This window comes from Notolabrus celidotus, chromosome 23 (genome assembly GCF_009762535.1).
Source record: "Notolabrus celidotus isolate fNotCel1 chromosome 23, fNotCel1.pri, whole genome shotgun sequence".
NCBI lineage: Eukaryota > Metazoa > Chordata > Actinopteri > Labriformes > Labridae > Notolabrus > Notolabrus celidotus.
The window spans coordinates 5551317-5562300 of NC_048294.1; the positions used below are offsets into that span (position 1 = coordinate 5551317).

The 10984-nt window shown below is 39.3% G+C and overlaps 1 protein-coding gene across 1 annotated transcript; it reads right to left on the bottom strand.

Annotated features, from left to right (window-relative positions):
- Positions 1-428: 428 nt before the first annotated feature.
- Positions 429-9679, bottom strand: zgc:162171 (uncharacterized protein LOC565931 homolog). The gene is made up of 4 exons (XM_034676121.1): positions 8979-9679; positions 3955-4085; positions 2868-3017; positions 429-1967 (listed from the first exon to the last, which is right to left on the bottom strand). Exons 1-4 carry the CDS (start codon positions 9172-9174, stop codon positions 1743-1745), a joined length of 702 nt encoding a protein of 233 aa, XP_034532012.1. The 5' UTR covers positions 9175-9679; the 3' UTR covers positions 429-1742.
- Between the last annotated feature and the right edge of the window lie 1305 nt (positions 9680-10984).

A 10984-nucleotide genomic window follows, 5' to 3' on the forward strand; every position in this document is an offset into this window, starting at 1 on the left:
CAGGAGACCACTTCATGAAGCAGACTGAGAGAATACCAAGAGTGTGCAAAGCTGTCATGAAGGAAAAAGGGGGCTACTTTACAGAATCTAAAATATAGAACATATTCTGCTTTGTTTAACACTTTTTAAAAAATTAAATAATTCCATATATGTTCTTTGATAGTTTTGATGTCTTCAGTATTAATCTACAGTGTTTACAATAATTAAAATAAATACAAACCCTGGAATGAGAAGGTGTTTCCAAACGTTTGACTGGTAGTGTATACAGTATTGAATATTTGTAATTAAGTGCTTTTTCTTCACAGCAAATGAAACTAGCTCCAAACTGACTGAGGACATTATTAAAGTACTAAAAGTTAAACAAAAATGTTCTTTGACTTTTAAAATATTTTCTTCTTTTTTTTTTGATTTCAATGAAGGTTAAAACATGTTGTGGAATTTTTATTACAAAAGCATTAAACCACAAAACAAGACATTCAAAAGATGTTGACAAGATACAGAGCAGAGCTGTGTCACAGGTTCAAAGTGCGGCTTGCACTGCAGTTTTTTTTTTTAAAGTATTCTTTAAATCCTTTGTTTACTATTTAAAAACTGGAAACCATGAAAATGACGCCATCTTTTTTTTGGGAGACTTTCAGAGGGAAAAAACTGTGTTCCTGTGTCGAGACTAAGAGGCAACCTCCGGTCTCAAAATATGAAGCCCATGCAGAAGTGTTATAAACTGCAATTAATCAAGGATCCACATGAGGCTGGCTGCAGAAACACCGGAAACCACATAGACACCAATTCAAAAAAGACGATCTTTGCATCATAAATAAACATGTTTACAGCCTGGTTCAAAAAACGGCATCGGTCTACGTCACTAATTCCTCTATCGGCACACACTGTAAGGGGGAGAATTTTTTTGTAACACGACGGTTCACAAGATATTAAGATTAGGAGTGTTTGCCCAAATAAGGACATGACTGACTTGATTGACCGGCAGAGCTATTGGCTAGGAGGCTCAAACCCCGCCTCTTTACTTCACACTAACTTGGCAGAAGTTTGGTTGAGTTCAGCATTTCCAATATGGCTCCCGCCGACAATCAGCTTCAAAACAGCGCTCAGAAACAGATGCGTGATGTCATGGATACTACGTCCATTATTTATACAGTCTGTGGTCGAGACTTCTACTGCATTCAGCAATCTGGAGTTCCTATGCAGCCGTGCAGCTCTTTCAAATAATACCTGTATTGCCGACCTGCTAGCTACGTGTGCGATAGTTAAGCACAGTCGATGGTAGCGTTGATAGTTGTGAGGTACAAACAGACCCTCTGCTTGTGATTGATTCCCCAGCATTCGTGCAAACTCCCTCTACTGGTCACAAATTGAAGTTTCTAAAATTGCGTCTTATACACTGAAGTTAATGGTATTCCAAGGATATTTATCCATCTTATTTTATCTGCTGTGCTGCAGAAAAAACGTTTGTCTTCTAGTTTCTAAAACATTTCTGGAGTTTAAAAACACGATGTTAAGAATGCAGGTCTTAGAAAAAGCTTTAAAAGGGGGGAAAAAAAACACCAAACTCTGGATTCGGATACATTTTTTGTATCATCCGGTTACATCTACAAAAACACACATTTGGACCGAGGTGGGATTTAAGTCACACCAAAATAACCACACATTAAAGGGACTTTCCTCCTCGCTCTGCTCTGTCCAGTCACAGTCTCTCAGTTCAGACCGATCCATCCATCTGTTTACTTTCAGGCATTGTCTCCCTCTCTGGATTTATGTGACGAACACCCTGAACATCCGTTGAGTCCCTTCTCTCTGGTGTTGTACTCGAATCGAGGCAGAACAAGGACGTTGCCTTCAGGCTCATTTCTGCCGGCGCCGGCAGCGGAGGCTTCTCTCGACTCTCTCTCCTCCTCCACGGACATGATGTTCCTCACCAGGCAGGTGATGGCGGCGTCGATGTTGGTGTTGTCCTGGAGAGAGAGAGGGGGGAAATGTGAAGAGTTATCAAGACAGGATAAGATCCAGTCCCATCTTACAGACAGGACTTGGTCTGATCTCATCTTAATCCACCATGAGCAGAGCACTTTGCAGCATTTAGCAAGCTACAGTGGCAAGGACAAACTTCCCTTAACAGGCAGAAACCTCCAGCAGGACCGGACTCATGTTAGACACACATCTGCTGAGACCGAGTTGGGGTACAAGGGTACAAAACAACCACTAGATGGCCAGGATCTCAGGCAGTACTACATTAAAACAGACATGACTCTGTAGTGGACGTCACTGCATGGGTCCAAAATCTCTTCCAAAAACGACTGTTCAAGAACACAGATCATCGCTGTATCCACAAATGCAGGTTAAAACTGTACCATGCCATGAGGACACCATACATAAACATGATCTGATGTAGTTTGTCTTTGCGTGACACAAAGGATGAACTGAAAGATGCTCAAATGTGTTTAATTCAGGGTTATCTCTCTTACTTCTTCATCTGGGTTGTAAAAAAAGAGGATTAAAAAGTGATCAGAGGTTAAAAAGGGAAGTGAAAGCAGGGTCAAGAAGTTAAAGATACTGTATAAAGGTTCTTCATTGTTCATCAACATGAAATAAATGCTTCTATCTTACTGCGCCAGATTAAGGTCTGCTGAGTCAGTAAAGAGAATCGAATCAGCAAGACAGAGCAGACGAGCCACAGTACATTCACTGTCTTTCAATCCTTTTATGTTGACCTGGGCTCTAAGTAACAACTGAACGTGCAGATTACTGTTTCTGAATTTAGAGGGAGAGAGAGAGAGAGAGAGAGAGAGAGAGAGAGAGAGAGAGAGAGAGAGAGAGAGAGAGAGAGAAAAATAGTGGTAGTAATCATGTCTTACCTTCGCAGAGGTTTCGTACCAGCCGACGAATCCGTACTCTCTGGAGAAGTTCTCCATTTTGGGCAGCTTCGGGCACAAACCATGACGCCGCTGATCACACTTGTTGGCTAACAGAACAGCTGGGACCGACCTCCCATTGCCAAGAGCGACCTGACAGAACCAGGAATTACAATTTAGTACCACAAAGCAACTTAGATTCACTCCGTCTTTAATGTCACATTCAAATTCAGTTGATTAGAATGGAAGTTTGAAAAAACAACACAAATTTGGAAAAATATGGAAGACATAGCTAAACAATATATCTAACACAAGCTTCCTTTACTTTAGTGTGGATTTACATAGAGTGTAATAATTTCAGGTTTAGTCTAGTTGTGTTTATTAAAGTTTTAGAGTTAATGTTTTTTATGCCTTCTCTGGTCATTCCTCCTTGACTCTCAAGAGAAGCAGCTAAACAGAGCTGTCAATCATGGCGTTATGCTAATTTTATAGCATCAAATAACTAACGAAAACTAACTTCTGCTGAATATCGAACACTATGACATAATTCAACATGATAAGACACAACTATAATGACAGAAATCATGTTTGAGAACAATTTATTGGACGTGTATCTTGATTTTAAAGTTTGACCCATGTCCCATTTGTTTACATGGAGGAGGCGGGGCCAGTCACCATGGGAGGCTCTACTTTGGCGTCACTCTTGCAGGGCTGTCATGTCGTACATCTTTTTATACAGTTGATGATTCCAAGAAAGAAATATTTCACAATTAAATTTTGTTGCAAAGTTTTTGTACATTTTTTATTTAAAAAGATAAAAAATTAAAGTCACATCATCAAGTTTTTTTTTTTTTCAAGTTATATTTTTGGGCTTTTTACATCTTTATTTTAGAGAGGATAGGACAGTGAATAGAGCAGGGAAGCAATGGAGAGTAGGGACATGTAGGGAAAGGAATTGAACCCATGCTGCCCGCTTTGTGGGCGCGCAACTTAACCTTTAGGCTAAGTCCGTGCTAGCAAAGGTTTCTTTTCAACTAAAATATTAAATAAAATTCAAGGACTTTTCTTTTTAATCCTTCATCATATTCACCTTCGAGTCTAGGTCTCCTTTCCATTTGAGGACAGCCTGAAACGTGGACAGCCTGGTCATGTCGAAGACCACCAGAGCCCCCACCGCCTCTCGGTAGTACACCCGGGTCATGTTGCCATAGCGTTCCTGCCCTTTTGAAGGAAACGGAGAAGACGACAGAATGAACACAGTCACATGACATCGGCTTGAGGCTCTGCTGCAACACCAAAGCACCAGAGCTCATCTGAGACTTCGTTTAACTTGATTAAATACATGAATGTTCTCTGAGTTTGAAGCTAAACTCGATTACTGACCAACTCTAAAGAGAGGACGCTTCTTTTTTTGAGAGTAGCAAGGCCTGCCCTCGTGTAAGAGATGGTTTTTGGTCAAACTGCCCTTAAAAGCAACTTGCAGCAGAACTGGTTGATTCTCTGACTAACTGTTGCAAATCTGATATTATTGTCCAGCAGAATGAGGGAAGAGACAGTGTAAGGTTGAAGCATGTGTGTGTGTGTGTCAGTAGGAAAATGTTGCTGATTGTGTGTGTGTAACTCAATGTATGAATAAGTCTCTATCCTGAACGCTAACTTCCTCCACATGATCCTAATACGGTGGTGAATCAGCAAGTGAGGATGTGATACACACACACACACACACCGAGCACACATGACCTACACAGCAACACAACAGCTGATACAAAAAAATTCCAGATGTCACAAACACAAGCATGTCAACTGTTTTCTTATTTACAAAGAAAGAAAGTGACACTCCAAAAACATTCTTGGTACTTTCTAGATATCTTATCAGGATCTCCCCTGGGCGTCTCCTTTTGGAGGTTTTTCGGGTATGTTCAGTTGGAAGGAGGCCTCGGGGTAGACCCAGAGCTAGCTGGGGGGATTATGTATCCCATCTTGCCTGGGAGTTCCTCATAATCCCAAGGAAGGGCTGGGAAGCGTCACTAAAGCCTAATTACCAGAAAAATTCTTTGAAAATTGAGTGTTTATTGAGCCTTCTGACGAAAAAGAAAAAAAAAATGAATAGTAATTTTCATATGAGTATTAATTTGTATCATATGTGATATATCAGACATTTTGGTGCAATTTTTTTGCTCAAAGTTTCTTCTTTTTTTAGAAACTAAAACATTTTTAGCCTATTAAACTTTGAGTTTCCTTCAAATTTTATCCAAAGTAATTTCAAACCTAGAAGTTGTTTTTTTTTCCCATTCTGCACAACACCGTCATACATATTTTGTATCTACTTCACAGAAAAAAATACCTAATTTATTGTATATTTCTTCTCTGACATTTTCAATTTTTAGTGGAGTTAAATGAGCAACAGACATTTTTTTTACTAGGGAGCCATGGCAACATTTAACCAGTCATCAATCATCATGATACAGCAGGTAACATATATAAAAATACAATATTTCCTTTATAAATATCTCAATTTGTTTTGCCTCTGACCACGCCCCCTCAGGAAGTGGATGTGCCCTCGGCTCTCCGGCATGTTGATCTAATGTTTACATGTTGGCTGAATATACACGGCTGCTCACAGACCTGCGTTACTTCAACCCTCTGAATCTGATCCAGAATCTGATCCTGACGGAGAGGCGCCTGAAGCAGGACCTTTCTGAACCATTGGTCACAGATTTAGTGTTTCTTGTTGTTTTATTTATCAGTATGTCGACGTGTGTCTTGGTACACAGCTACAGCTACGACGTGTAGCTATGTGGCTATGCTAACTAGCGCTAGCACTTATCCATGATAATTAAAAATAATCCACTAGATCTTCAAATCTGCAGACGTGGGGAGTAAAACCGACCTTTGTGTTTATTAAGACAGCCTACAACTAGCATGTCTCCCTCCTAAGCTCCTTGTTAGCACACATTTGTGCAGGGAATGAAAAACGGAAGTTGTGTTGTATTTTATACAGTCTATGGGCTGAACAACCTCCGAGCTCTGACTCCGTGACAGACCGGATATTGTTGTTACGTAACAAAAACACGGAAGTCTGAAACGGCTCGTTTCACACACATTTACAGAAAGGTGGAGAAATCAGAACAGGGGCAGAATGGATTTTTTTCATTCTCGGGGGGTTTGTAGACAGGGAAACATATTTCAGGTAAAGAACCATTAAAAAGTCGATTTTGCATGATATGTCACCTTTAATATTAACCTGTAATCTCATTGTTTTACCTTCTTTCAATGCAAAACTGCCAGTTGAAACTTTGCAAACAGCATCTTAAAACTGATCTTTCTTTCTTCATCTTCATCACGACACATGAACCCACTACTAAATCTTTGACACACTCATCATGTTGCGACTGTATATGAATAACAAAGGGGGCGAAGTTTGACGTCATCTAGATAAGCACTCACAACACTGATGTAATTATCCATATGATGATGATTAACTGCCAAGTGTGTGTTAGAAAAGACCCATTGACCCAGTTTAATGAAGGGACTCCAGTGTGAAACCATCCCTGGTTACTGGTGTAAAGTCCAATTGGCTGACGGCCTCAAAAAGATGATTACATGTAAATGAGCGCTGATATCAGCCGTCATGTTGTTAAACACCCAAATACCCAGCGAGAGAAGATAAGTGTTGAGTGTGTTCACAGCAGAGAGAAATGCTTCCACAAGAGCATCGAATTACGAGCGATCCGAGAGACGTGGTGTGTTCTATAAGCAGAAGACAAAAAGCCTTTCTCTGTTGAATGAGCTAACAGGAAGTGATGGAGCGTTAACTTAACATTTTGCAGAAACAAAGGCTAACCACATTGGCTGGGCGGTCAACACTTGAATTGTGCATCATCATTGTTGAGTGTGTCAGCAAGATGCAGCCAAAGATACTAGAGGAGACGTTCAATCAATCTGAAGACTCCTTTCAAACAGAGCAGGTCTAGACCGTACTCTATGTTCTATTATTAACAAAGACCCAACATCAAGACCAGATATAAACCAGTCCCATCTTACAGACAGGACTCGGTCTGATCTCATCTTAATCCACCATGAGCAGAGCACTTTGCAGCATTTAGCAAGTTATAGTGGCAAGGACAAACTTCCTTCAACAGGCAGAAACCTCCAGCAGGACCAGACTCATGTTAGACACACATCTGCCAGATCAGGATACAAATATCTACAATGCATCCATGTCTTTCCAAAGAAGTAATCTATAATGTATCATTTATTCTTAGACACATATATATTTTAATTTAAGGTAACTACTTTACTATTCCAACATAAGGGCCTGTGTCCACTTACAGTATTTTCTACTGGTCCCCAAATTCCCCAGCAAGTGACTTATTTAGACAGTTATTAGGTGTGTTGACATTATTCGTGACCATTTTAGTGGAAGGCTTGTTAGCTTACCTCAAACCTGGCTCCTACGACCTGGAGCCTTGGCTGTTTCCAACCACAAGCTCTTAGCTCTTAGTTGAATGGACAGCTAACACCTTACGTACGCAAAAATGCCTTTAGTGGCGACAGGCCCTAAATGAATAATGCAGCTGGAAGGTAGCATAGAAAACTGTGTAGAAAGAAAGGCTAACAAAGTTTGTAGTGTGGGAATTATATTCACATACATAAAAACACACAGAGGAGAATAAAAACTACATTTTGACTCCAGCTATTACTCCATTTAAAAATAATTCAAAACAAGTTAGAGTCTTTCTTTCAGATTCTTATTAAAGAAGCAGTCAAGCTAAGTATTGGAAGCTAATTCTATGTCATGTATCCAAAGGAAAATAACTTTTTTGGACATTTTTGGACCAATAATACAGCTACTTTAACGTGTATTTAACCCTTTCACTGCTTATAGATTTTGGAACAACATTACATACTGTTGGGTAATTTGATTTAACATACTTCTTTAGCATTTTAGCTCCTTTTGCAAAAAGAAAGCCTCGTTTGAATAAGCTCATAAGCAGAAACAGGCCTGTTTTCAGCTTTGTGACTGTGCATTTTTCAGTTAATCCAGCTGAGGTTTTATACAGTTTATTTAGTGTAAGAAGCAGGAGCATTTTCTCAACCCATAGAGGGACATTTTATTCTTTTGTTTATCGAAATCAGATGAATTTAACATGTATGGTTAACACTGGACTGATAGGGTATGAAAAACTGCACACTGGATGGTATATGAAGCTGTCAGACAAGATTTAAAGGAGTAAAAGAAGTATATGGTATGTGTAACTGTGCAACTTGTTGAAACACAGTCTTGCATGTTTGATGTCAAGAATAATTAAATAACTGTATAAATGATGGTATTGATGATATCTGGTACTGCTGCAAACCCAGTCTGCAGATGACCTCATCCTATATATTTGTAAACTGGGCCAAATTTAACATTTAGATTTCACAGTTTCAAATTTTTTCTTATTTGACTATGCAAATCCAGGGTATCTATATAATAATAATAATTATAATAATAGTAATAATAATAATAACAATAATAATAATAATAATAATAATAATAATAATAATAATAAAGGTATTTGTATAGTTGTAGGACTTCTTACAACGCAAAAAAATACAACGTGGAAGATTGAAAATATTAACCAGAAATTAAACAGAATTAAGTTAAAAATAAGTAAATAAATAAATAAAATTAAATAAATCAAAATCAATAAATTAAATGAGATAAATGAATTAAAATAAAATAAATAAATAAATTGAATAAATTAAAAATAAATGAATAAATCAAATTAAAAAAAAATCAAAATCAATCAAAACAAATAAATAGAAATACATAAAAATAAATAAAATTAAAAATACAAAATAAATTGAAACAAATCAAAACAAATAATTAAGAATTTAAATTTAAAATAAATAAATAAAAATTGAATACATAAATAAATAAAATAATTCAAAATAAATGAGTAAATAAAAACACAAAGGACAATAGAAAGGTTTTAAGAATAAGAGAATACATCCCATATTAATGTTTTCTAACTATCTAACCAAAAATGTAAACACACACACACACACACACACACACACACACACACACACACACACACACTCTCTCTCTCTCTCTGTTCTACATACCAGCAATGTCCCACAGCTGCAGCCGCACCACCGTCTTCTGGTCCCAGTTGAGCACTTTAAGAGCGAAGTCGACCCCGATGGTGGCCCGGTAGTGCTGGGAGAAGACCTGGTGCACGTACCGCTTTATGATGGAGGTCTTACCGACTCCGAGGTCTCCGATGACCAGGACTTTGAGCAGGCGCTCGTGCTGCATCATGCCTGCTGCGGACGGGAGCGCACGCAGAAGAGTGAGGTCTCCAATTAGTAGTATGGGTTCCGCATGAGGAACGGTTGCGAAACACGGAGGGTTTGGCCAACGACGGTCGCTCTGGAGTCATGTACCGAGGCAGAGAGCTAAAACCTGGCTCTGAAATAAGACTTCAAATGTCTTTAAATGGTCTCCACAAGAGAAAAACACACTTAAAAGTTAAGTATATAATAAAAAGTTGATAAAAGACGCTCTGACCCGGAGTTAAATCCAAAGTGGTATTCAAAAAGTGAGCAGCCTGTTGTATTCCATAGTTTAAAAGCACTAAAAGTCGCTCAAATTCAAAATAAATGCTGCAACAGGCAACAAAAAACTGCAGTCTCAAACTTAAAGGTTTGAAAAGTCTCTTCAAAGAGGTAGAAGTGTTTTAAAAAATGTGTTGTCTGTTTAGCCTGCGGTTTGTGTGTACATCTCCTCTTCTGCTGCCAGCTGTTAAGAGAAGACAGTGTCGAGCCTGTCAGCAGTTTGTGCACGAGCTGTCAGGACGGCCACGCCCCCCAGACTGAGTGTGTGTGTGTCTACTAATTTAACACACTTTTGGGGTCACATTGAAGATGAGGACTAACTGGGGACGGCTAGTCCAACCAGCAACAAAAACCTGGATTATAAAAATAATGCAGTTAGTGGAGGTGACTGGGTTTATTGTTTGGGTTGGCACCCTTGTATCTTAAAGAGCTCATAGTGCCCTATTACCCCTCTAGAACTCTACGCTCCCAACACGCAGGCTTGCTAGTTGTACCTAAAATCTCTAAAAGTAGTATGGGAGGTAGAACCTTCAGTTATAAGGCCCCTTTCCTTTGGAATCATCTACCAGTCAGGGTCCGGGAGGCAGACACCCTCTCTACTTTTAAGAGTAGGCTTAAAACTTTCCTTTTTGACAAAGCTTATAGTTAGAGCTGGATCAGGCTTGGACCAGCTTTTGTCATGCTGCTATAGTCCTAGACTGCCGGGGGAACTGGCGCACTGACACACTGGGATCATAGCTCACCCCCTTCCCCCCCCAACCCCCTCAGCACTTACTTTAACTCTGCCTGTCCCATTAAAGTTACTAACCATAGACGTTTCTGGAGTCCCTGAGCTCCCTTGTCTCGTAGGTTCCTCCGAGGAGCTGGACTCCAGCTGTAATATGTATTAAATACATATTATCATCATTATTATTATTGTTATATGTGTGTACGTATGTGTATATATTGTATTTGTATTTAGGCCTATGAAATTGTTTAAAACAGGGGTTCCCAAAATTTTCAGCCCACAACCCCCAAAATATAGGTGCCAAAGACTTGTGACCCCCACTGTCCCTTGAAGTCATTCAATGCAGCTTCATAATTAATTTAGATGGTCTGCAGAAAATTAGCCGCCTACATGCACATGTGGCTGTTTCCTGTGCTGTTATGAATTAACCGCTGCTACTGATGCTTTTGTTAAATAACTGTAAACTAACCCTAATTACTGGAAGAGTAGCATCATGCTAACAGAGCTAACACCGGACACTAACGCCACATTGGAAGGAATTCACCTGCTGTGGGCGGACAGGATACAGGAGAGCGAGACTGAACTAACTGGGGAAGAAGGCCAGCTCAGTCCTGGACCCTGTGGAGGTAGTGGCTGACAGGAGAATTATGGCCAAGCTGTCATCTCTGATGAACATTTTTTTCTATATATATTCTTGTTGAAATTTTTTAACTGTACACCCCTTTGTTTGCTGCTGTAACTCCATGAATTTCCCTGTTGTGGGACGAATAAAGAAGTATCTTATCTT